The sequence below is a fragment of the Jaculus jaculus genome, chromosome 5 (genome assembly GCF_020740685.1).
Source record: "Jaculus jaculus isolate mJacJac1 chromosome 5, mJacJac1.mat.Y.cur, whole genome shotgun sequence".
Lineage (NCBI taxonomy): Eukaryota > Metazoa > Chordata > Mammalia > Rodentia > Dipodidae > Jaculus > Jaculus jaculus.
Window position 1 is genome coordinate 68,918,316 of NC_059106.1, and position 25,572 is coordinate 68,943,887.

A 25,572-nucleotide genomic window follows, 5' to 3' on the forward strand; every position below is an offset into this window, starting at 1 on the left:
CACCCTGAAACTACATAGTGAATTCCAGGTCAGCCTGGGCTAGAATGAAACCCTACCTTGAAAAAAAAAATTATTCAAGAGAGAGAATGGATGAGCCAGGGCCTCCAGCCACTGCAAAGAAACTCCAGACACATGTGCCACCTTCTGTAGCTGGTTTACGTGGGAACTGGGGAATCAAACCTGGGTCCTTGTGCTTTGGAGGCAAGTGCCTTATCTGCTATGGCCTCTCTCCAGCCCCCCCTCCCCTTTTTTTTTTTTTTTTTTTCCGAGGTAGGGTTTCACTCTAGTCCAGGCTGACCTGGAATTCACTATGTAGTCTCAGGGTGGCCTTGAACGCATGGTGATCCTACTACCCCTGCCCCCTCTTTTAATTTTTTAAAATTAAATTTATTTATTTGCAAGCAGAGAGTGAGGACAGAGGGAGAGACACACAGAGAAAGAATGGGCACACCAGGGCCTCCAACTACTGGAAATGAACTCCAGATGCATGTGTCACTGGATCTGCTTTTATGTGGGTACTGGGAAATCGAACCTGGGTAGTTAAGGCTTTCCAGGCAAGCACCTTAGCCACTGAGCCATCTCTACAGTCCTGGGATTCTTTTTGTTGTTGTGTTTTCAGTCCTGGGGATTGACCAGGCATGCTAATCAAGGGCTGTATCAGTGAGCTATACTCTCAATATAAGATCCCCAAGGTGTAGAATCTGAGAGGCGGTGGGGGGGGGGTGAATAAATAAAAATGAGGAAAGTTGCTGGTATCTGAATCCACCTAAGGCTGGGAACTTTGAAGCGGGGGCTAGTGAGTGAAGTGAGCAACTATCCTGGTATGCCTCTGAGGATGGCCTTTGGGGATGAATGAGAGACCTTCAGTGCTACAAGCTAGGAGGGTCCTGGTCGAGCTGGACAAAGGTGGTCTCCCCACCAGCTTATAGGACCATAGGAGGAAAGCAGGGCTCTGAGGACTCTGACCTCTTTTCCCCCATTGGTACTAACTGGTTGCTTCAATTCAATAACCTTGTCAGGCCTTTGCACTGGCTTAACTGGTCCCCCTGAAAAGCTAGAGAGCAAGGAATCTGGGGGCAATAACAGTCTTGAGAGGCCAGCCTTGCCTGCCCTCAGACCAGGGCCAAGAAAGGACAATCAATCCAGAGAGGCAAAACATAATGAGCCTGTATGGTGGCAAAGTGGGGATTCAGATGTTCCCTTTTATTCTTCTCTAAGCCTTTCCAAAGGTAGAAAGTCCTCTGGGGTAAGATGAACGCTTTCAGCATCCCAAATGAACTCCTTAACACGTACAAAGATGACCTTAGACTATCTGGTATCTGAGTAGTCTGGAAAACAAGCAAACAAACATGTTATGTTCAATAGTGAGGGTCAAGTTCAAAGAGAGGCAGACAGGAACTTGTTGCTTCGGGGGTGAATTAGTGGAGAAAAAAATCCCATCAGCGCCTCGGCCAAAATTCAGGTACAGGACTCTGGGGGTGGGGATCCCTTCCCAGTTCACTTCCTGTTTGGGTGCTCACTGCTCAAACTGCGCTTGGAGCTAAGACAAGGATCACATGTAAAAAAAAAAACAAAAACAAAAATAAAAACAAAAACAAAAAAAACCCCCTCTATTCTCAAGATACTTTCTTCTAGGGTCTCTAGCGCCTTGCATCGGGGTACCCAGCTAAAGCCCCGGCCACACCTCCGCTGCGCTGACAACAGCAGCCACGACCCGCCAAACCACGCCAGGACTGTCTTTCTGCCGGCCGGGCGGGAGGCGCTTTCTGATTGGAGGGACGCGTGGGGGCGGGGCCCCGGCGGGGAAATCGTCCTCCGGGATTGGTGGAGAGCATCGAGGGGTTGGTGGCCCCTCCGCTGCGTCTGGGCGCGAAAGCTCGAACTCGGGCGCCGGGCTGGAGTCGGCGGGAACAGCTGTCGTGAGGTGGAAGTGAGTGCAGACCGGTCGGTCGCGAGCAGAACTCTGGCGGAGTCCGGAACCATGACGGGCGGAGTGGGCTCCGAGGTGAGTTGAGGATTCCGTCGGGGCTGCGGAGCGGGTACGGGTACCGCACCGAGCGGGGGGTCGCCGCGAGGACTACAGTTCCCGGCATGCACCGTGCCGAGACCCTCGGGGACTCCCCGGCTCGCGACCTCGTGTGGGTCCTTCCCGCGCGCGCTCCGTGCGGTGCCGAGGGCGCGTGGCGAGCCGCGGCGGCCGCCCAGTCCCGGCCCCCAGCCTGTCCCCGCAAGCCCGCCCTCGGCTTTGGCGCGTTTCCGGCCGCGCAAGCTTCTTTCACCGCATCTTGCAAAGGAGGAGTCCCTGGGCCGACCCTGGGCTCGGGAATGCGGGACAGAGTCTCCAAACCGAGGCTTGTTAAGAAGCTGGACCTGGGCCTGGGCAAGTCCTCTGAGGGCCTCGCGCTCTGGGCGCCTGGCTTTGCCAGCCGGGCTTTGAACCCGGCACGTTCTGGGTGCCTGGCCGGTGGCTGTCGGCTCACTGGAGCCATGTGGGGCGTTAGAAAACACATCTGTTTCCAGACCTGTGTTCTTTACTGGAGCTAGGTCTAGGGCAAGACATTCGTCTCAGGGAAGAATTTAAGGGGGCACACACACACACAAAACCCAATAGTCAAATGAAACCCATATGTTGATGCAGATAATCAAATCCATGATTGGCCTTTGAACAAAATATATGAGTTAAATAAAGACAGTATCTGACCCTGCACGAACCTGGCTCACTTACCCTAATCCAAAAGAAGCCCTGGTTTCAATAAGGCTATTTGATGAAGTAGATGTCTTGATCTCGTAAGCCATACTTTGCCAACTTCGTTTAAAAAATGATGTTTTTTGAGACAGGATCTTGCCATATATAGCTTAGTCTGACCTCAAACTCCTACTGCCCCAGCCTTTGGAGTGCTGGGATTACAGGAGTGCCCCACCATGCTGGTCTTTTGAGACTGGGAATCGTTTTATTTTTATTTATTTATTTATTTTGAGGTAGAGTCTAGCTGTGGCCCAGGCTGACCTGGAGTTCACTATGTAGTCTCAAAATGTCCTCACAATGATCCTCCTACTTAAGCCTCCCCGGAGCTGGGACTAAAGTAGTGCACTACCACGCCTGGCTCAAATTGTTTTTTACTACAATTTTTATTTATTTGTTTATTATGAGGCAGGGGGGTAGTCCTAGAATTTACTATGTAGTCCCAGGATGACTTTGAACTCATGGTGATCTTTCTACCTCTGCCTCCTGAGTTTAAAGGCTTGCACCACTTTGCCCAGCTTCTTTATTGTTTTAGTACAGTCAGACCTTATTACATAGGTGTGTCATTCCAGCTACTCAGGAGGCTAAGGCAGCAATATCACAACTTCAAGGCCATTCTGGGGTACACAGTGAGTTCAAGCCAGCCTGGGAAACTTAGATCCTATCTCAAAGTAAAAAGTTAAAAAAGGGCTGGGGATACAATGTTCAGTAGTGGAGATACTGTCTTTTGTGTTTGTTTTTCAAGGTAGGGTTTCACTCTAGTCTCAGCTGACTTAAAATTCACTATGTAATCTCAGGGTGGCCTTGAACTCACAGCAGTCGTCCTACCTCTTCTTCCCAAGTGCTGGGATTAAAGGCATACGCCACCACACCTGGCTACAAGAAAGTGTCTTAAAATTATTGCCTCAGTACAGACAGAAAAAGAAAGAAAGGGAAAAGAGAGAAAGAAAATTTTAATGTGTACATGCATAGAAAAGTTGATATAATAATCCCTTCAAATCTTGTTTCTACCTGTACCCAATTTCCTAACTAGACTATTTGTAAGAAATTCTCATGTCATAGTATTTTAGGGTGCATTTCTAAATGGATTCTTCCAAAAGAATAACCACAATATTATTACCACACCTAGAAAACATCTAATTATTGTTCAGATTTCCCAGTTGTTTGAATCAAGACTGAAAGTCGGCATATTTCAGTTGTTGGCTTTATATATATGTAGGTAATACATAGGATGTGTGTGTGTGTGTGTGTGTGTGTGTGTGTGTGTGTGTGTATCCTTTGTATTAGCTTTCTTCAATTTGTCTATAATCTCTCTTCTTTATCATTGTATAAGGAACCACAGTTTGTGCTGTTGAGTTTCCTACCTGTAGGGTCCATCTCTGTAGTGTTATTTAACATGTTTCTTTCTTCCTTCTTTTTCTTGTAAATGGATAGTTAAATCCATTTTCAGATCAGATTCAGATATGATCTGACAGGAATTCCTCCTAGGTGTCATTAAGGCACTTTTGTGAGGCTTTTCGTAATGTTTGGTAGTTTCTCTTTTGGTGTTGTCAGCAGCCATTAATGCTTGGGTCTGATGTGAGGTTTGCTCAGATTAGTCTAATGCCATCATTTCTCATTAATAGGGTTTCTCTGAAGAGAAAGCTCCCTTTGGTTACTTGTATACATGAGGAACAGCTCACACATAAAAATTATAAGTGTTTGGATCTTTTTTTTTAATGGTTTTTCAAGGTAAGGTCTCACTCTAGCCCAGGCTGACCTGGAATTCACTGTAGTCTCCAGGTGGCCTCAAATTTGTGGTGATCCTCCTACCTCTGCCTCCCAAGTGCTGGGATTAAAGGTGTGAGCTACCACGCCCAGCCAAATGTTTGGTTCTTTTTACCATTACTCAAAGAGTTGGTTCTTGGAAATGAAGTCAGCATATAAGAGGTACTTGCACCCCCACCCCCATGTTTTCTGCAGCATTATTCATGGTAGCTAAGAGAGGGAACCAGCTTAGGTGTCTATCAACAGGTGAATGCATAAAGAAAATTACATTATATATATATATATATATGTGTGTGTGTGTGTGTGTGTGTGTGTGTACACCCACATATATGAGTTATTATTCAGCCAAATGGATGGAACTGAACTGAACTAAACTGGAACCTGGGTTCTTTTTTTTTTTTTTTTTTGAGGTAGGGTCTCACTTTGGTCCAGGCTGACCTTGAATTAACTCTGTCATCTCAGGGTGGCCTTGAACTCATGGCAATCCTCCTACCTCTGCCTCCTGAGTGCTGGGATTAAAGGCGTGCACCACCACACCCGGCTCGAACCTGGGTTCTTTTGCTTTGCTGGCAAGTGTCTTAACTGCTCAGCCATTTCTCCAGCCCAGATTGTTGAATTTTATATCATTGAATCCCGTTGATTTACACAATTAATGTGTCAATGATTTGAATAAAATTGGGACCAATTAAGATGGCTCTGTGGATAAAGTTACTTGAGAACTGGAGTTTGGACCTCTAGCACTCACATTATTACCTGGCGGGGGTGAGGGCAACCTGCATTGTTGAGCTCTGAGCTCAGGTGGGAGAACTTGGTTCAGTAAATAAGAGAAGAGTGGTTGAGGAAGATACCCAGCGTCAACCTCTGGCTTCCTGTGCACACATACTTGCACACGTGCATACACATATACATATGTAAAAAATAACGTTGGTTCAGGTAGTATCCTGTACTGATTAATTTCTTAATTTTTTAAAAATGTTTTATTTTGTTTATGTATTTATGTGAGAGGGAGAATGGGTACGTCAGGGCCTCTAGTCACTGCAAACAAACTCCAGAAGCATGTGCCACCTTGTGCATCTGGCTTACATAGGTCCTTTGGCTTCACAGGCAAGTACCTTAACCACTACCCTATCACTCCAGCCTGGTTTTTTTTTTTTTTTTTTCCCCTCAAGGTAGGGTCCTCTAGCCCAGGCTGACCTGGAGTTCACTCTGTATTTGCAGGATGGTCTTGAACTTATGGTGATCCTCCTACCTCTGCCTCTAGAGTGCTAGGATTGAAGGCATGTGCTACCATGCCCAGCTCTTGGTGTTTTGATTTTTGTTAGAGAGAGAGAGAGAGAATGGGCATACCAGGTCCTCGAGCCACTGCAAATGAACTCCAGACGCATGTGCCACCTTGTGCATGGGACCTGGAGAATCGAACCAGGGTCCTTAGGCTTTGTAGGCATGCACCTTAACCACTAAGCCATCTCGCCAGCCCTCTGTTTTGTTTTGTCCAGCAGTTCTTAGTGTCATCTGTTCATGAAGCCATTGTTTTGGTTCTTTCCTGGTTTCATGTTGCTTTGTGTAACTGTGTACTTGGAGCTCCCTGTCCCCTCCAGGTTAATGCAGAGTTCATTCTCATTTTCTAGGTTGATGTAGAAATCAGTGGTCTAAAACTCATTTCACAAGAAGCATCAAATAGTCCTTCAGACAGTGGACAAGGCAGCTTTGAAGCAACTGAACCCTTGAGTGACAGAGGTTTGTAATAATTCATTAATTTGATGGATATGGTATAGGATCCTGGGCTGTAAGTGGATTGGATTAATTTTATTGTGTTCTTGATTATAAATGTTTAATGCAAAAAAAAATAAAAAAAAAAAAAAGAAAAAATCAAAAAAAAAAAAACAAAAAAAAAAGAAAAAAAAAAAAAAAGAAGATAAATGTTTAATGCCCCAATCTTATTATTTCTTTTGTTTATTAAAGCAAAATAACAGTGCTTATGATTTAAAAAAAAATCCATTTCTGTTATATAACTGAATACATAAAATGTCTAATAGCTACTACATTACCTGGTTAAATGCATTCATTTTATAATAAAAAAGGATTTTTTTAAACGTCTATCATAAGGATTAGAACAACTTTACACGTTGTAAATATACATAATTACATTTCTCAGCAAGAGACATTTTTCCACAGAAAATGTTTTCCAAAATATATTTTTAGATATGCTTTGCTACAATCAGTTCTTAATGGTAGTTATATAATTCCACAAGGTAAAATGTCACATGTTTTTAAATACATTTTTGCGTACTAGAATAAGAAGACCAAATGAAGACCAAAAAGAAGACCAAATGGTTGTGTGCCTAAAAAAAAAAATTGTGTTTCTTCTAGATTCTGAAGAAGAAATATTTGTGAGTAAGAAACTAAGAAGCAGGAAGGTATTACAAGACAGTGATTCTGAAACAGAGGACAAAAATGCTTCTCCACAGAAAATTATATGTGACAGTGATGAGGAAAATAAAGAGAACTTACATGTTAGAAAGAGTGGAAAAATCAAAAGGATTTCCAAAACTCTGGCAAACAGTGACGAAAGTAACATGGAAGAGCCTTTGTATCAGGAAAATCTTGAAAGCCAAGAGCCACCTTGTTTAGAGTCAACTCTCCAAACTGAAAACTCTGTGGACTTTACTCCCGTTGACAGAAAACCTCCTAAAAAGCCCACACATGATAAAGAAAGAACTGGAGGAAAAGCCAAGTCAAAGAGAAGACTTGAGAAAGAGGAGAGAAAGATGGAAAAAATTAGGCGACTTAAAAACAAGGAAGCAAAATATGAGGTATGTTGTAATTTTTTCCTCTGACTCTGTAATACAGCCTTTATTCAAGGTTCTTTTTCTTCCTTTCTTTTCTTATTTGTAAAAAAATATTTCATTTTTATTTATTTACTTGAGAGAGAGAGAGAGGCAGAGAGAGAGAGAATGGGCTCACCAGGGCCTCCAATTACTGCAAATGAACTCCTGACACATGTGCCACCTTGTGCATCTGGCATACGTGGTTCTAATTAGGAAATCAAACTTGAGTTCTTTGGCTTTGTAGGCAAGCATCTTAACCACTAAGCTATCCTTCAAGCCCTCAAGGTTCTTTTCTAAAATATATTTTTACTTGGACTTAACACAGTTGTACATATTTTTGTGGTCCAGTGATGTTTCAGCCCATGTGTATGATGCATAACAATCAGAATAGAACAATTAGGGCTGGAGAAATGGTTTAGCAGTTAAAGTGCTTATCTGCAAAGCTTAGGGACCCATTTTCAATTCCCAAGGACCCATGTAAGCCAGATGCATGAGGTGGCGCATGCATCTGGGATTCATTTGCAGCTGCTGGAGGCTGTGGTGTGCCCATTCATTCTCTTGCTTGCTCACTCAAATAACTAACTAAAATAAAATAAATTGAACTGGGAGTGGTTGTGCATGCCTTTAATCCCAGCACTCGGGAGGCAGAAGTAAGAGGATCATTGTGAGTTCGAGGCCATCCTGAGATTACATAGTGAATTCCAGGTCAGCCTGGGCTAGAGTGAGACCTTATCTCAGGAAAAATCAAATAAATAAAATAAATAATAATAAAAAAAAGAATAGAGCAGTTAGTGTGCAAACCTGTCACTTTCTAAGTTTAGCCTTTCTTTGTGCTGGGAGCATTCAAAATACTCTATTAGTCATGCTGAAATCCTCAGTTAAGTCAGGTGGTGGTTCATGCCTTTAGTCCCAGCACTGAGGCTGAAATAATAGCATCACTGTGACTTTGAGGCCACCCTGGGGTATAGAATGCGTTCCAGGTCAGCTGGGGCTAAATTGAGACTCTGCTTCAAAAAACCAAGAAAAAGAAATAGTCAGTTGTTGTCAACCATAGTCATCGTACTGTGCTTTGCTGTAGAGAACACTGAGTTGTTCTTCCTATCCAACCAGATCCCTGTGCCTTTCCATCCCCTTCTAAGGTTCTGGTAAGTCTATTACTATTATCTTAACTTTTTAATTTTATTTATTTGTGAGAGGGAGAGGGGCGGGGAGAGAGAAAAAGAGAGAGAATGGGTGTCAGGGCTTCCAGCCACTGCATACAAACTCCAGATGCATGTGCCACCTTGTGTATCTGGCTTACGTAGGTCCTGGGGAATCGAACCAAGGTCCTTTGGCTTTGCAGACAAGTGCCTTAACTGCTGAGCCATTCCTCCCGCCCTTTTGGTAGGGACTCACTCTAGCCCGGGCTGACCTGGAATTCACTATGTAGTTTCAGGGTAGCCTCAAACTCACTGCAATCCTCCTACCTCTGCCTCCTGAGTGCTGGGATTAAAGTTGTGTCCCACCACAGCTGGCTAAAAATAAGTTATTTATATGTGTATGGGGGCACATATGTTTCATATATGTGCCACTTTGCATGTAGCTTCATATGGGTGCTGAAGAAGATCAAACCTGGTTCAATTAGCCTTGCAAGCCAGCACCTTTTAACCACTGAGCCATCTTCCCAGCTACTGCTTTAAAAAAAAAAAAAAAAAAATTATTTATTTATTTATTTGAGAGAGAGATACAGAAATAGGCAGGGAGAGAGAGGGAGAGAATGGGTGCGCCAGGGCCTCCAGCCAATGCAAACTAACTCCAGATGCATGCACCCCCTTGTACATCTGGCTTACATGGGTCCTGGGAAGTTGAACCTGGGTCCTTTGGCTTTGCAGGCATGTACCTTAACTGCTAAGCCATCTCTCCAGCCCCTACTTTTTTTTTAAGATTTATTTGAGACAGAGGGAGAGAGTGAGAATGGGTGTGCCCAGACCTCTAGCCACTACAAACAAACTCCAGATGTATATGCTTCCATGTGCATCTGGCTTATGTGGGACCTGGAGAATCAAACCTGAGTCCTTAGGCTTCGCAGGCATGTGCCTTAACTGCTAGGCATTTCTCCAGCCCCCCAGCTACTACTTTTTTCCTTTTTGCAATGCTTTCATGTAGCCCAGGCTGGCTTTGAACTAACTGCACTCTTCCTACCTCAGCCTACAACATGCTGGAATTACAGACATGTTTCATTTGAAGGTTGTTTGTGTTGTCCCCTACTCCCCATAGGGTTTCACTGTAGTCCAGGTTAACCTGAAATTTACTGTGTAGTCTCAGGGTGGTCTCAAACTCACGGTGATCCTCCTACCTCTGCCTCCCAGCTTTCCAGTTCCAGTTTTGTTTTGTTTGAGGTGTTTTGTTTTGTTTTTCAAGGTAGGGTCTTGCTCTAGCCCAGGCTGACCTCTTTTTTTACTTTTTTATTTATTTTTTATTTTTCAAGGTAGAGTCTTACTCTGTGGTCCCAGGCAGCTGGCCTCGAACTCATAGTAATCATCCTTCTTCTGCCTCCCAAGTGCTGGGATTAAAGGTATGCATCAACCATGCTTGGCTAGCTTAACCTTTTTAACCTCTACATAAAGTAAAATCATGGTATTTCAAGGTCTAAATTTTTTTTGTTTAACAGTGGCTTCTGTTTCCGTTAAAGTTGCTATAAATGACAAAATTTTAAATTGTTTTTCTTTGTGGATGAATGGTATATCATTGGGTTTAGATGCAATATTTTTAAAATTTTATTTATTTTTTAAAAAAAATATTTTTGTTAGCCAGGCATGGTGGTGCACGCCTTTAATCCTAACACTAGAGAGGCAGAGGTAGGAGGATTGCTGTGAGTTCAAGGCCACCCTGAGACGACATAGTGAATTCCAGGTCAGCCTGGACTAGAGTGAGACCCTATCTCAAAAAACACAAACAAACAAACAAAAATATATATATACACACACATATAAATGTTGATGGGGCTGAAGAGCTGGCTTAGCGTTTAAGGCGTTTGCCTGCAAAGCCAAAGGATCCCCGTTCAATTCTCCAGGACCCATGTAAACCAGGTGCACAAGGGGCACATGCACCTGGAGTTTGTTTGCAGTGGTTGGAGGTCCTGGTGTGCCCATTCTCTCTCTCTCTCTCTCTCTCTGTCTGCCTCTTTCTTTCTCTAATAAATAAATGCTTTTAAAAAATATATATAGAAAAAAATATATATATATTTGTTAAGCTGGGCATGGTGGTGCATGCCTTTAATCCCAGCACTTGGGAGACAGAGGTAGGAGGATCACTGTGAGTTCAAGGTCACCCTGAGACTACATACTGAATTCCAGGTCAGTTTAGGCTAAACTGAGACCTTACCTTGAAAAAAAAAAAAAGGAAACTTTGACATGGTTGGATTATTACTTCTCTTTGTGTATTATCCAGGAAAATGAAGTGGACCAGCCATCTAATGACAGTGGCTGTCTACTGGAGGATAAAGATCTTTTTGAAACGGGTTTGGAGGAGGAGGAAAATAACTCCCCATTGGAAGATGAAGAGTCACTGGAATCCATAAGGGCTGCTATGAAAAACAAAGTGAAAAATCATAAGGCAAGTGTAGAATGATCTTAAGTCCTAACCAACTACTTTTAACCTTTGCCGTATTGGTTGAGTCATTGTTGCCACTTTAATTTTTAATTGAAAAGAGCATGTGTTGATTAGTTTAAGTTCCTCAGCTGTTAATTTTGGAATCTTGCAGTCTTAGTGATAGACATGCTAACTTGTCTGAATCCAGCACTTTGTAATTGCCCTGTTAGGAGTAGGGGATGGGAGATAAGATATTTTATATTGTAAGATGCAGACCTAATGTTCCCACAGAGAAGATGTAAATTTTATGATTGTGTGGCTTCTGAGAAATGAGTCCCATAGGGTTTCAGGAAGAGTGTTAAAGAGAGGCTAGGACTCTGGGTGTAGCTCAAAAGTTTAATACTAGAAGGGATTCAATGGAATGTGGATTTGCTGAGGGGGAATGGGAGTGGAGGGAGGGAATTATCATAGCTTGTTGTATATACTTAGTAGAAGTTTCCATTAAAAAGTTTAAAAAGAGCCAGGCATGGTGGTGCATGCCTTTAATCCCAGTACTTGGGAGGCAGAGGTAGGAGGATCGCCATGAGTTCGAAGCCACCCTGAGAATACAGAGTAAATTTCAAGTCAGCCTGGGCTAGAGTGAGACCCTACCTCACAAAAAAACAAAAAATAAAGAAGAAGAAGAAAGAAATTTAAAAAGAGGGCTGGAGAAATGGCTTAGTGGTTAAGGCACTTGTCTACAAAGCCAAAGGACCCAGGTTCAATTCCCCAGGACCCATGTAAGCCATATGTACAAGGGGGTGCATGCATCTGGAGATCATTTGCAGTGGCTGGAGGCTAGGCCCTGGTACGCCCAATTCTCTATTTCTCTTCCTCCCCCAGCCTATTTCACTCTCTCAAATAAAGGAAAAAAAAAAAAGTTTAAAAAGAAAAAAAACCTTTGTGCTGGAGAGATGACTCAATGATTAAAGGCTTTTGCTTACAAGACCTGAAGGTCTAGATTGGATTCCTCAGTACTTATGTAAAGCTAGATGCACAGGGACACATGCATCTGGAATTCGCTTGCAGTGGCAAGAAGCGCTGGCACATGCATACCTACATACACACTATCTCTCAATTAAATAGTAGAAAAAAAGAAGTTCAAGGCTAACCTGGACAACTTAATGAGGCCCTGTTTCAAAATAAAAACCAAAAGGACCAAGGATATATCTCAGTGGTAGAACATTTGCCTAGCTATATATACCAGGTCCTAGTTTAACCCCTAGCACCATCAAAAGAAAATAATTTTTTTAATTTGAGTTCAGTTTTTATCCTCATATTCTTTTTAAAATATCTTTTAGAAGAAGGAAACATCTTTGGAGAATGAAAACTTTTCATTTGAAGGAGAAAGAGAGTCATCCAAAGGCACCACAAGGAAGGTATGTTAGAGAGCCCCAAACTATATTTACATGGATCTCATCCAATAGGAACTTGTGGGTTTCCCAGAGATAATACCTATTCTATTTCCCTGGTACCCAGACTATTACCTTTGCATATTGTAGAAATACAAATACTATTGCTTTAAATAGTTTTCTCTTTGTACTTGTGTTGAGTTTATTAGTACTTGGTATTCTTTCTCTTCCTGCTTTCTTGGTGAGAACGACTCTTTAGGGATAAAGATTTTTTTGTATAATACCACTAATTTAGTTTCATCATTTGTTTTCTTTAAGGAAAGGAAGGCAGCAAAGTTAAGTAAAGAAGCATTAAAAAAGCTGCATAGTGAGACACAGCGCCTTATCCGAGGTAATACAAAACAGTACAGTAATCTTTGAGTGAGATGAATCACAATTGTGTTTGGTACTGAACTTGGAAGGTTTTTTTTTTTTTTGTAACATTCCTCATGAGAACTCAGACTATGGTGTATGAAATTTAGAATTGATCTTGTTAAGTGCCCATTGTACTCAAGCCCTTGGAATATTAGTAGAAACAAAATTTCCAGAACTATAATGAAGCTAAAAGGGAAATTTTGTTTGTGTTTTCTTCTTGAGGTAGGGTCTCACTCTAGCCCAGGCTTTCAGTTTCTGATGATTTCATTCGTCGAATATGAAGTGACATTTCAGAATACGTAGCATGAGTATTTGCGTGTTTTGTTCCCTCTTTTTTAGAATCTGCACTTAATCTTCCATATCACATGCCTGAGAATAAAACCATTCACGATTTCTTCAAACGTAAACCCCGGCCTGTTTGCCAGGGAAATGCTATGGCGCTGCTGAAGTAAGAGCCTTCTTTATTTATGATTATAATCTCAGTGAACACTTGATTTTGTAGCAAATGCCTGGTGTAGCGAGTCTGAGTTCCTTAAAACTGATTTAACTGATATGTGCTGTGCCAAGGGATGTGAGTGTTCCACCTTCAGGGTTAGTCTCAGTTCCAGCTCATTTTCCCCTCTCTAGGTCATCCAAGTACCAGTCAAGCCACTGCGAAGAAGTCATAAACACCACGAATGGCTGCCAGCACAGTGGAAGTCCTGAGCAGACAACAGGTGCACCACGGGAAAGGGAAATCAATGGACTGCCTGAGGGGTCAGCCGAGCCTCAGATCCTTAATGAGTCGGATGAGGCTGGCGGCAAGGACCTGGGAAGAAGTGGAGAGCTGGAAATTCAGGAGACTCAGGAGCACAGTGACAACAGACCTTCACTTGGAGACAGTTCAGTGTCACAACAGGAACCTAGCACCTTAAGGAACAAGGCCAATGAGGAGTGTAAGCTCGGAGGACCCATGGCATCTGAGCCTCATGCTCTGGAGGGAGAAGGAGGACTGAAAAAAGCAAAAGACTCAGATGAGAAAGTGGAAGAACCCGTGCAGAAAACTGACTCATCGGCCGTTGTGCTGCCTGAAAAAGCGAGAAGGTTCACGCTGGACCGGCTTCGACAACTGGGCGTAGATGTCTCCATTAAACCTCGGCTGGGCCCCGATGAAGACTCCTTCGTGATACTTGATGAACCTGAGACCAACAGAGGTGATTCCTTTAAATTGTGATGTCTGCTGGAGTGATTTACACTGGCCACTTGAATATTTGCTACTGTGAGAAGATAGGGGAAATGGGAGAAGCCAGTAACCACACATGACCTTACTCTACACATGTAACAGATTTGGGCGGAATTCCATTTAGATAAGTTTGGCAGAATATCAGAATGATTCTAATCTTTTTAAAAACGGAAATTGGAAGCCAGGAGTGGTGGTGCATGCCTTTAATCCCAGCACTGGGGATGCAGAGATAGGAGGAGGACCCATTAGTTGGAGGCTACCCTGAGACTACATAGTGAATTCCAGGTCAGCCTGGGCTAAAACGAGACCCTACCTCAAACAAACAAAAACCGCTGGGTGTGCTTGCGCACACATTTAATTTCAAGACTCTGGAGGCAGGGATAGGAGGATCGCTGTGATTTCAAGTCCCCTCTGAGATTACATAGTGAATTCCAGGTGAGCCGTGGCTAGAGTGAGACCGTACCTCAAAAAGCCAAGATCAAAAAAAGAGGGGCTGGAGAGATGGCTTGGTGGTTAAGACACTTGCAGGCAAAACCAAAGGTCTCATGTTCAATTCTCCAGAACCTGCATAAGCCAGATGCACAAGGTGATACATGCATCTGCAGTTTCTTTGCAGTGCCTAGAGGCCCTGGCACACCATTCTCTTTCTCTGTCTCTCTCAAATAAAAAAAAGTAAAATATTGAGGCAGGCGTGGTGGTACATACTTTTAATTCCAGCACTCAGGAGGCAGAGGTAGGAGGATCGCCATGAGTCAAGGCCACCCAGTGACTACGTAGTGAATTCCAGGTCAGCCTTGGCTAGAGTGAAATCCTACCTCAAAAAAAAAAAAAAAAAAAAGAAAAGAAAGAAAAGAAAAGAAAAGAAAAGAAAAGAAAAGAAAGAAAGAAAGAAAGAAAGAAATTATTCAAAATATGTACATATATACTTATGTATTTATTTTCAAGCAGAGACAGAAAGATAGAATGGGCACACCATGGCCTTTCACGGTAGCAAAGGAACTCCAGATGCATGTGCCACTTTTGTGTCCAGCATTACTTGGATGCTGGGGAATTGAACCTGGCATGGCAGGTTTTGTAAACACATGCTTTTAACCACTGAAGAATCTCTCCAGCCCCTCCTTAACACTTTTATTAAAATATTTTTTTTGTTCATTTTTTATTTATTTGTTTGAGAGTGACAGACACAGAGAGAAAGACAGATAGAGGTGGGGAGAGAGAGAATGGGTGTGCCAGGGCCTCCAGCCACTGCAAACGAACTCCAGACATGTGCGCCCCCTTGTGCATCTGGCTAACGTGGGTCCTGGGGAACCGAGCCTCAAACCAGGGTCCTTAGGCTTCACAGGCAAACGCTGAACTGCTAAGCCATCTCTCCAGCCCCTTAACGCTTTTTCTAAAAATTATTATTATTTTATTGATTTGGAGAGAGAATGGGCATGCCAGCACCTGCAGCTTGCTGAGAATGCATTCCAGGCATATATGTCCCCTTGTGCGCATGTGCGACGTTGCGTGCTTGTGTCACTGTCCATCTGGCTACGTGGGACTTGGAGGTTTGAACATGAGCTCTTAGGCTTCTCAGGCAAGCACCTGAACCACTAAGCCATCTCTCCAGTCCTTCTTTTGTTGTTTCTGTTTTTCGAGACAGGGTCTCACATTAGCTCAGGCTAACCTGGAATTAGTCTCAGGGTGGCCTCGAATTCACAGCGGTCCTCCTACCTCTGGCTACCGAATGCTGGGATTAGAGGTGTGCACCACCATGCCCAGCCCTTAACTTATACTACTTAACTGGAAGCTTAAAGGAAAGGATGTGAGCATGGTACACTGACAGACTGGTTTGCTTGTGAGCTTAGAACTGGAAGCCTTGAAGCAGCGTTTCTGGAGGCATGCTAACCCAGCAGCCAAACCCAGGGCTGGTCAGACCGTCAATGTGAACATCATAGTGAAGGACCTGAGCACTGATGGAAAGGAAGAACTGAAGGCAGATGTGGTGCCTGTGACTTTGGCAGCGGAGAAGCTGGATGGAGCAAATCACACAAAACCAGGTATTGGTCTCTATTGCTAGTGAAGACCATGTAGTAAAGAATTATAGTCCTTTATTTTTGGAGATTGGACAGCAATATGTATATATATATTTGGTTTTTCAAGGTAGGGTCTTGCTCTTGCCCTTTAAGTAAAGATGGCTCACATCTTTAATCCCAGCACTTGGGGGACAGAGGTAGGAAGATCACTGTGAGTTTGAGGTCAACCTGGGCTAGAGTGAGACCCTACCTCAAGGGGGAAAAAAAGTAAAAAGAAAGAAATTAATTTTCTGAAAGGTAATTATTTTTTCTCATCTGTGTATATTTGTGAACAGTGGCACAATACTCTATTGAATGAATACAGCATGGTTTCTTTTTTTAATTCAGTTTTGGGTCATTGTATCCAGTGTTGTATCCTAGTACCCTACCTCAAAAAAAAAAAAAAAAATTCCTGTTTCCTTCTATTGGAAATGGATGTTATAAAATCTAGTTTTTGCCTAAGCCAGTATACAAAAAATATCATTAGTTTGATTTGTGGTTCTAAATAGAAATAAACTTTTTCTTTTAGTGCAAGACAGAGAGAGAGAGAATGAATAAATAAATATTGGTGTCCCTGGGCCTCCAGCCTTTTTTGGGGGGGAGCCGCTCCAGGCTGACCTGGAATTCACTATGTAGTCTTAGTGTGGCCTTGAAATCTCAGCAATCCTACCTCTGCCTCCTGAGTGCTGGGATTAAAAATGTGTGTCACCATGCTAAACTAAAGTTTGTTTTTATAAAAAAAAAAAACAAAAAAAAAAACCTTATTTGCCAGGCATGGTGGCACATGCAGAGGTAGGAGGATTGCCAAGAGTTTGAGGTCACCCTGAAGCTACATAGTGAGACTCTATTACAAAAAACAAACCAAAAAAACACTTTATTTATTTGCATACAGAGGGAAAATGGGTGCATCAGAGCCTCTAGCCACTGCAAATGAACTCCAATACATGTACCACTTTGTGCATCTGGCTTTCCAGGGTACTGAGGAATCAAACTCAGGTTGTTAGACTTTGTAGGCAAGCACCTTAACTGCTGAGCCATCTCTCCTGTTCCAAGTTTAGTTTTGAATTGTTTCTTTGTTTTTATTTTATTTTGTTTTGTTTTTTCGAGATAGGGTCTCACTCTAGTCCAGGCTGACCTGGAATTCACTCTCTATTCTCAAGGTGGCCTCAAATTCACAGCACTCCTCCTACCTCTGCCTCCTGAGTGCTGGGATTTAAAGGCGTGTGCCACCACACCTGGCTTTATTTTTTTTTTTTAAGGGTTATTTATTTATTTATTTATTTGAGGCAGAGAGAGAGATGGAGAATGGACACTCCATGGCCTCCTGCCACTGCAAACAAACTCCAGAAGTATGCACTACTTTGTGCGTCTGGCTTTACATGGGGACTGGAGAATTGAACCCAGGCCAGCAGAGTGCAATCAAGCGCTTTCAACCATTGAGTCATCTCTTCAGCCCACTTCTTTGTCTTTATAAGAAAATTCATCATCATTCTTTTTTATTTTTATTTGTTTATTTGAGAGAGGCAAAGAGAGAGAGAGAATGGGTGTACCAGGGCCTCCAACCATTGCAAACAAACTCCAGATGCATGCTCCACTTTATGCATCTGGCTTACGTGGGTCCTGGGGAATCGAACCTAAGTCCTTTGGCTTTGTAGGCAAACACCTTAACTGCTAAGCCATCTCTCCAGCCCCTCCCCCCCTTTTTGAGGCAAGCCCAGACTGCCCTTTGTAAAATATTTTTATTTTTATTTTATTTGAGAAAGAGAGAGAGAATGGGCACAGCAGTGCTTCCAGCTGTTGTAAACGAACTCCAGACACATGCTCCACCTTATGCATCTGGCTTATGTGGGTTCTGGGGAATTGAACCTAAGTCCTTTGGCTTTGCAGGCAAACACCTTAACCACTAAGCCATCTCTCCAGCGCCCCCCCCCCCTTTTAAATGAGAGTGAGAGTGAATTGGTATGCCAGGGCCTCCAGCCATTGCAAGTGATTTCCAGATGCGTGTGACCCCTTGTGCGCTTGTGTGACCTTGCGCACTTGAGTCACTGTGCGTGTCTGGCTTACATGGGACCTGGAGAGTCAAACATGAGTCCTTAGGCTTTGTAGGCAAGCACCTTGACCTCTAAGCCATCTTTCCAGTCCCATTCTTTATATTCATGGTATTCGAGCCAGAGATTTTTTGGTTTTTTGGCCTGTTCTGGGGACGAAACCCAGGGCCTCTTCTTGCTCACTAAACAAATTCTTTACTACTGAGCTATATTCCTAGCTCTTTGAGTCAATGACTTTTGCAGCCTCACTCCCTCACCATCCTTTAAACAATAATGTATAACTCCTTGCTGTACATATTCTCTCTCTCTCTCTCTTTTTTCTTTTCCCTTGTTTTTTGAGGTAGGGTCTCACTCCAGCTCAGGCTGACACCTGGAATTCACTATGTAGTCTCAGGGTGGCCTCGAACTCATGGTGATCCTTTTACCTCTGCCTCCCAAGTGCTGGGAGTAAAGGCGTGTGCCACATGCCTGGCTTCTGTTCTTTTTTTTGTTTTTTAGAGAGAGGGAGAGTGAGTGAGTGAGAATGGGTACGCCAGGGCTTCCAGCCACTGCAAATGAACTCCAGTCACAGGTGCCACCATGTGCATCTGACTTACATGGCACATGGAGAAACAAACCTGAATCTTTAGGGTTCACAAGCGTGCACCTTAACCGCTAAGCCATCTTTTCCAGCCCTTCTGTGCTAGAACCCTGGCGCACCCATTCTCTCTCTCTCTCTCTCTCTCTCTCTCTCTCTCTGTCTCTTTCCCTCTCAAATAAGTACATAAATAAATAACTTGAAAAACAATAACAAGCTGGGTGTGGTGGCACGCACCTTTAATCCCAGCACTCGGGAAGCAGAGGTAGGTAGATCACTGTGAGTTTGAGGTCGCCTTGAGACTACATAGTGAATTCCAGGTCAGCCTGGACTAGAGATATAAATAAATAACAAATGCATGTTAAGTAACAAAAGCCTGGAATACTAAGGTCTCTGATTTTTCCTTTTGGGATGTTACTAGAATAGTTCTGGAGTTGTGTAAAGTCCATACTTAGTTACTATATTGTGTTGTAAGTCATTTTGTGTAAAGCACGTTGGCATATTTCTGTTCAGGTGAAAAGCTGCAGGTGCTAAAAGCTAAACTGCAAGAGGCAATGAAACTCCGAAGGCTTGAGGAACGGCAGAAGCGGCAGGCGTTGTTTAAATTAGATAATGAAGATGGATTTGAGGAGGAGGAGGAGGAGGAAATGACAGATGAATCTGAGGAAGATGGAGAAGAGGAGGAAGAAAAAGAAGGGGAGGAAGAGGAGAAGAAAGAAGAGGAGCTAGAGGAAGATGAGGAAGAAAGCAATCAGGAGGTTTCTGGCAATTATGTAATTTTGTTACTTGATCTTGATGAACGACAGAAAACCATATTTAAATAATAGCATAGGAAGCACGTTCAAATGTACAAGAGATTTTAGAAGCATGAATGATGGTGGCTACCTTGTAGGAGCTTAAATCTTAGTATGTTTAGTTGTGTTGAACAGCTGTAGTGAGTTCAGAGTTAGCTTTGTCCTCAGCTTCTACTTGTTTACATATTAAGAAGGATCTTTATCTTCATTGTTTGTTTAGTTGTCTTTTTTTTTTTTTTTTTCTATTCAGATTAAAAACCAACCTTGGCCAGGCTGAGGACTAGAGTAAATTCTCAGGCAGGCGGGCCCTTTCTAAATTAATCTCATTCTTTGTTAAGAAAGGTATTTATAAAAGGGCCTTTTGCCTTTGTTTCACTCTTTGCTGCCCACAGAAGACAGGTGATTGATTATGTGTCTACCAGGTATGATAAAGCCCTCTTGTTTGTCTACTGGAGTCAGTTGAAAGAAGTAAGCAGTAAGTGAGCGGGCACCATGTCATTCATAATCTGTGGTTGACTATGGTTAGCAGTGACCTTTCATCTTAGACTGACCACTTATGTTCATACTACTATAGTAAAATGCTAACTTAGTGTTTAAAATCTCATAGCAGTTTGGGGACATAACCAGTAAAACAACTGTAAAAAGCTTTAAGCCAGGTGTGGTGGTGTATGCCTTTAATCACAGCTCTCATCCAGGGAGGCTGAGATAGGGAGATCACTGTGAGTTTGTGGTGGTGTATGCCTTTAATCACAGCTCTCATCCAGGGAGGCTGAGATAGGGAGATCACTGTGAGTTTGAGGCCAGCCTGAGACTAATTCCAGGTCAGCCTGGGCTAGAGCAAGACCCTACCTTGAAAAACAAAGCAAAATTTAAAAAGCTTTAAAAGCATCAAGGAAAACTATGTTTATGATAATGGCTAGATTGAAATTCTCACAGTTTACTTTTTCAGATTTAAGAGGTAACCTTAAACAGGCATATTTCAGATTAACAATGGATTTGTTTTTCCTTTTTTTTAAAAAATAAAAACTTTCATTATTTTGTTTTTGTTTGTTTTGGGGTCGCTTGGGTGGTAAAGATTGAAGAATTCCTTCTTGGTAATGAAGACATAGAAACCAAAGATGAGAAAGAGATGGAGAAAGAAGATATTAATAGCAGTGAAACTGACAAGTCAGTTGACCTCTCTGTTCCAAAGCCTCTGTCATCAGAATCTACCTTGCTTCTGTTTAAGGACAACTCTTCCAAGATGGGGTAATTCTTTACATAGAAATATAAAATTCCTTTTGATTTGTCCCTCTAGTAAGAAATAGAAATGGATACTCAAACAATTTACCATTTTATTTTATAGCTACTTTCCTACTGAAGAAAAATCAGAAACAGATGAAAACTTGGGCAAACAATCTGGCAAAATTGGTAAGTGATGATTTAAAAAATTAACTTATTGATTTGCTTGGGTACAGTCATGTGAGAGTGTGTGCTTATTTTGTTTATCAGGTTCTTTTGCTGCTGCAAATAAATGCCTAGCTGGCTTTAGGTCAATGGCTGACTTGAATCCAAGCCAACAGGCTTTGCAAACAAGTGCCTTTAACTGCTTTAATCTCCCCAGTTTAGGTAGCCATTTTTATTTATTAAGAGAAAGAGAGAGAAGCCAGGCATGGTAGCGCACACCTTTAATCCCAGCACTTGGGAGCAGAGGTAGGAGGATTGCAGTGACTTTGAATCCAGTTTGAGACTAGTGAATTTTAGGTCAGCCTAGGCTAGAGTGAGACCCTACTTCAAAAACCAAAAAAAAACCCCAAAAAACAAAAAACAGAGAGAGAGGGAGGGAGGGAGAGAAGCCAGGAGTGGTGGCACATACCTTTAATCCCAGCATGCGGGAGACAGGTAGGAGGATTGCCAGAGTTCAAGGCCACCCTGAGACTACGTAGTGAATTCCAGGTCAGCTCTGAGCTAGAAAGAGGCCCTACCTTGGAAAACCAAAAAAGAGAGAGAAAGAGAGCACAAGAATGGGTGCATCCAGACCTATGCTCCACTTTGTGCATCTGGCTTTACATGGGTATTAGGGAATTAAACCCAGACCATCAGGCTTTACAAGCAAGTGCCTTTAACCACTGAGTCATCCCCCCGGCCTTGTTTTTTATCTTTTCAAGGTAGGGTCTTGCTCTAGCCCAGGCTGACCTAGAATTCATATGTAGTCTCTGGCTAGCCTGTAACTCACAGCAATTCTCCTATCTCTGCCTCCCTTATTTTTTTTTAATATTTTATTTTTATTTATTTGAAAGAGAGAAAGGCAGAGAGAGAATGGGGAGTCTCACATGTGACTGTGAACAGGAGTATTTTTTTATTGCCTTTTTTTTTTTTTTTTTTTTTTTTTGGTTTTTCAAGGTAGGGTTTCACTCTACTTCAGGCTGACCTCAAATTCACAGTGATACTCCTACCTCTGCCTCCTGAGTGCTGGGATTCACGGTGTATGCTGTCATGCCTGGCTAGGGCCACTTTTTTATAGTGTGTCATAGATGTGCAGTAGGTTGTTAGTGAGTGTGTTTTGATTTGACTGAGTGACAATATGAAATATTTTCATACACCAATAGAAGGAAAGGATGTAGTTGAGGGCTGGAGAGATGGCTTAGCAATTAAGGCACTTGCCTGTGAAGCTTCTCTCTCCTAAATAAATAGAAATAAAATATTATACCAAAAAAAGAGAGAGAGAGAGAGAGAGAGAGAGCCAGGTATGGTGGTGCACACCTTTAATCCCAGCACTTGGGAGGCAGAGGTAGCAGGATCACCATGAGTTCAAGGCCACCCTGAGACTCCATAGTGAATTCCAGGTCAGCCTGGGCTAGAGCAAGACCCTACCTCGAAAAACAAAAACAAAAAACAAAAAGGAATGATCAAGGCATTAGGCAGGAAAGAAAAAGAACTTCTAGGTATCACTAGCTCAGAACAATGAGTCTTGATTATGTAATGCTATCATAGTAAATAAAAGGTAATTTACCTTTAGCATATTGCTTTGAAACCTGTAACTTCTTTCTTCCTAAACAAGCCAACCTTATTTCTGTAATCATGTATTGAAAAGCTATTTCTTCCTTAGATGAAGATGATTCATGTTCATTAACAAAGGAGAGCAGCCACAATAGCAGCTTTGAGCTGATTGGCTCCACAATTCCATCCTACCAGCCTTGCAATAGACAAACAGGCCGTGGGACCAGTTTTTTCCCTACTGCCAGAGAATTCAGATCCCCTTCTCCTGGGCTGTTTCGAGCCAGTTTGGTTAGCTCTGCCTCTAAGGTAAGGTGGTATTAGTTCTTCTGATCTCCTCCTCCCTTTGCTTCCCACATTGCTAAATAAAGTACATCCCAGCCAACCAACTCCCACCACTTTGCTACTGAGCTTATGCGTGTTCAACTTTAAAAATCCACCCCCTTTGTATATTAGAAACAGGCCTCACCCGGCATTCTTGCTTGCTTGGAGGTATTCTTCTTTAGGCTCCTCTTGGCTATGCTTTGTCCTCAACTGCAGTTGCCTGATAGTAGATGGAAATCCTGCAGACAACAGCTTCTGTTGTTGTCATGACATTGGATGACATTTGTAAAATGTTGTGGTGTTTGTTTTGTTTTGGTGGCAGAGTTCAGGGAAACTGTCTGAGCCTTCACTTCCCATAGAGGATTCCCAAGATCTGTATAACGCCTCCCCAGAGCACAAGTCACTTTTCCTGGGAGCAGGAGACTCCCAGTTCTGTTTAGAAGATGACACTCAGAGCCAACTGTTAGATGCAGATGGGTAGGTAGTTTTGCGTTTCTGTGGGTGGGAATGGTGCTGGGTGCTGCTTAATTTTGTTTAAAAATAAAGTGAGCTTCTGTCACCCCATCTGTGCTTTCTCTTCTGAGAAAGAGAAGGTGTACAGATTATTAGTATTACATTCTGCAAGTTTGAAGGAAGTGTCTCTAGAAAATAAAAACGCAAGCTACTTTTGCTGATATTGTAATCCTGTGATCTTACTTGAAGCACATACCTCTCATGCTGTAAGAGTAATCCCATGTGACTTGTCTTTTGTTACGGTTGTTGGGTAAGATTCAGAACTCACATGCTAGTGGGCATAGCACCCAGCTTTTTTTCTGGCATTATTGGAAGCCAATAATTACCTTTATGCTTTGCCTTTTGAATACATTGAGCTCTTTGACAAAACTTCCCCCTACCCTCCTTAGCATAAGGCTTTCGTTTGAATCTTTTGTTCTCTGGTTTGTTGTTGCAAGTGAATTTAGAATTTTTTCACCTACAACTTTAGAGGATTTCTTACGTGATTCACTGTGCTTGTAGATTCCTAAATGTTAGAAACCACAGGCATCGTTACCAAGCTCTGAAACCTCAGTTACCACTGGCCAGTATGGATGAGAATGCCATGGATGCCAACATGGATGAACTATTGGATTTGTGTACTGGAAAGTTTACATCTTTGGCTGAAAAGTGCCAACCCATGAAGAATGACAAGAAAGAAAACATGGAGGAACTTCTCAACCTTTGCTCAGGAAAATTCACTTCTCAGGGTAAATAGCCAACAAAGAGTACCAGGCTCAGTGTAGCCTTACATCATGGTCCTTGAAAAGAAACTCCTTATCCTCAGGCAGAAAGTTCACAGAAAACAAGGCTGAGGTGGAATTTTGCAGATGGGGTGAATTCATTGCTTGCTGCTGACATTTACAGCTCCCTCTTACTCAGCTTTTTAAAAATGTGTTTATTTATTTGAGAAAGAGAATGAGAAGGTGTGTATGGGCATGCCAGAGTCTCTTGCCACTGTAAGTGAACTCCAGATGCTACCTTGTGCAGCTGGCTGTATATGGGTACTACAGAAGTGATCTTGGGCTGCCAGGCTTTGTAAACAAGTACTTTTAACCACTGAGTCATCTCCCCTACTCTGGATGGAGCTTTTACTTTCTTTCTTTTATGGTTGTTTTTGTTTCATGTATACATATTTTTAAAAATTATTTATTTGAGAAAGACAGAAAGAGGCAAATGGAGAGAGAGAGAATGGGCTCACCAGGGCCTCCAGCCACTACAAGGGAACTCCAGCTGCATGCGCCACCTTGTGCATCTGGCTTATGTGGGTACTGGGGAATTGAGCCTGGAGCCAGGGTCCTTAGGCTTCACAGGCAAGCGCTTAACCGCTAAACCATCTCTCCAGCCCTCTTTTATATATTTTATTTTTATGTATTTGAGAGAGAGAATGGGCACTACATTGTGCATCTGGCTTTATGGGGGTACTAAGGAATTGAATCCAGGCTGACAGGCGTTGTAAGCAAGTACCTTTAGCTGCTAAGGCATCTTGCCAGCTCCTAGAGCTCTTGCTTTTTAAAAAATACTTATCATTTGTGAGGAGAGGATGGGCACATTAGGGACACTTGCTACTGTAAACAAATTCCATGTGCATGTACAACTTTTGTGCATCTGGCGTTTTATGTGGGTACTGAAGAATTGAACCCAGATCAGTAGACTTTGCAAGCAAGTGCCTTTAACTGCTCAGCCATCTCCCCAACCCTAAAGCTCTGACTTTCTGAGAATGGTAACGTATCGACCAGGTCTGCTTTAGGTTTGACTGTATAATGTATCACTTATACTTAATTTATGTACAAAGCCTCAATGGTGTCTGGAATATTGTAAATTTCATATAAATGTTAACTCATTTTTCCACTTGCTTTCCCCAACATACACACCTGCTAGAATGTAAACTGAGAGACTTGTGGTGTTTTTTTTTTTCTTTTCCCTACTACTATCTCCCTGGTGCTCAGTACATAGTATGCATAATGCTGATTTGTTGAATGAATGAATGGTGAGCTTTTTGGCCCACTTACCTAAGAGCTATGTCAAGCTGACATGCCTTTAGGATGTCTAGGAGAGATAATAGAGATGCCATTCATTAGAACTCTTCACTGTTGATGTAGATGCCTCCCCTATGGCTGCATTGAAGTTGACCAAGCAAGAGAAGGAGGACAGCATGGATGACCCAATGAAAGAAGCACTTGCTCTTTGCTCAGGCTCCTTCCCAACAGACAGGTGAGTCTCAACGCTTGATGGGAGGATGCAAAGATGCTTAGCAGTTAAGGGCTTTTGCTTGCAAAACTTGCCTGCCCAGGTTCAATTCCCAAGCAACTCATATAAGCCAGATGTAAAAA

The 25,572-nt window shown here is 42.6% G+C and overlaps 1 protein-coding gene across 2 annotated transcripts in view; it reads left to right on the plus strand.

Moving 5' to 3' along the window:
* The first annotated feature begins 1,853 nt into the window (after window positions 1–1,853).
* Clspn (claspin) overlaps window positions 1,854–25,572 on the plus strand; it is a 41,196-nt gene continuing 17,477 nt past the window's right edge. The window contains exons 1-16 of one of the 2 annotated variants that reach the window (XM_045150298.1): window positions 1,854–2,005; window positions 6,139–6,247; window positions 6,881–7,323; window positions 10,768–10,932; window positions 12,249–12,326; window positions 12,618–12,690; window positions 13,053–13,161; window positions 13,341–13,906; window positions 15,783–15,974; window positions 19,128–19,387; window positions 20,484–20,656; window positions 20,754–20,818; window positions 22,497–22,693; window positions 23,031–23,185; window positions 23,723–23,949; window positions 25,342–25,453. In XM_045150298.1, the coding sequence (XP_045006233.1) occupies window positions 1,982–2,005; window positions 6,139–6,247; window positions 6,881–7,323; window positions 10,768–10,932; window positions 12,249–12,326; window positions 12,618–12,690; window positions 13,053–13,161; window positions 13,341–13,906; window positions 15,783–15,974; window positions 19,128–19,387; window positions 20,484–20,656; window positions 20,754–20,818; window positions 22,497–22,693; window positions 23,031–23,185; window positions 23,723–23,949; window positions 25,342–25,453 (2,948 nt within the window). In that variant the 5' untranslated portion in view covers window positions 1,854–1,981. The remainder of the gene's footprint in view (window positions 2,006–6,138; window positions 6,248–6,880; window positions 7,324–10,767; window positions 10,933–12,248; window positions 12,327–12,617; window positions 12,691–13,052; window positions 13,162–13,340; window positions 13,907–15,782; window positions 15,975–19,127; window positions 19,388–20,483; window positions 20,657–20,753; window positions 20,819–22,496; window positions 22,694–23,030; window positions 23,186–23,722; window positions 23,950–25,341; window positions 25,454–25,572) is intronic. The other variant, XM_004665227.2, reaches the window with a different exon arrangement.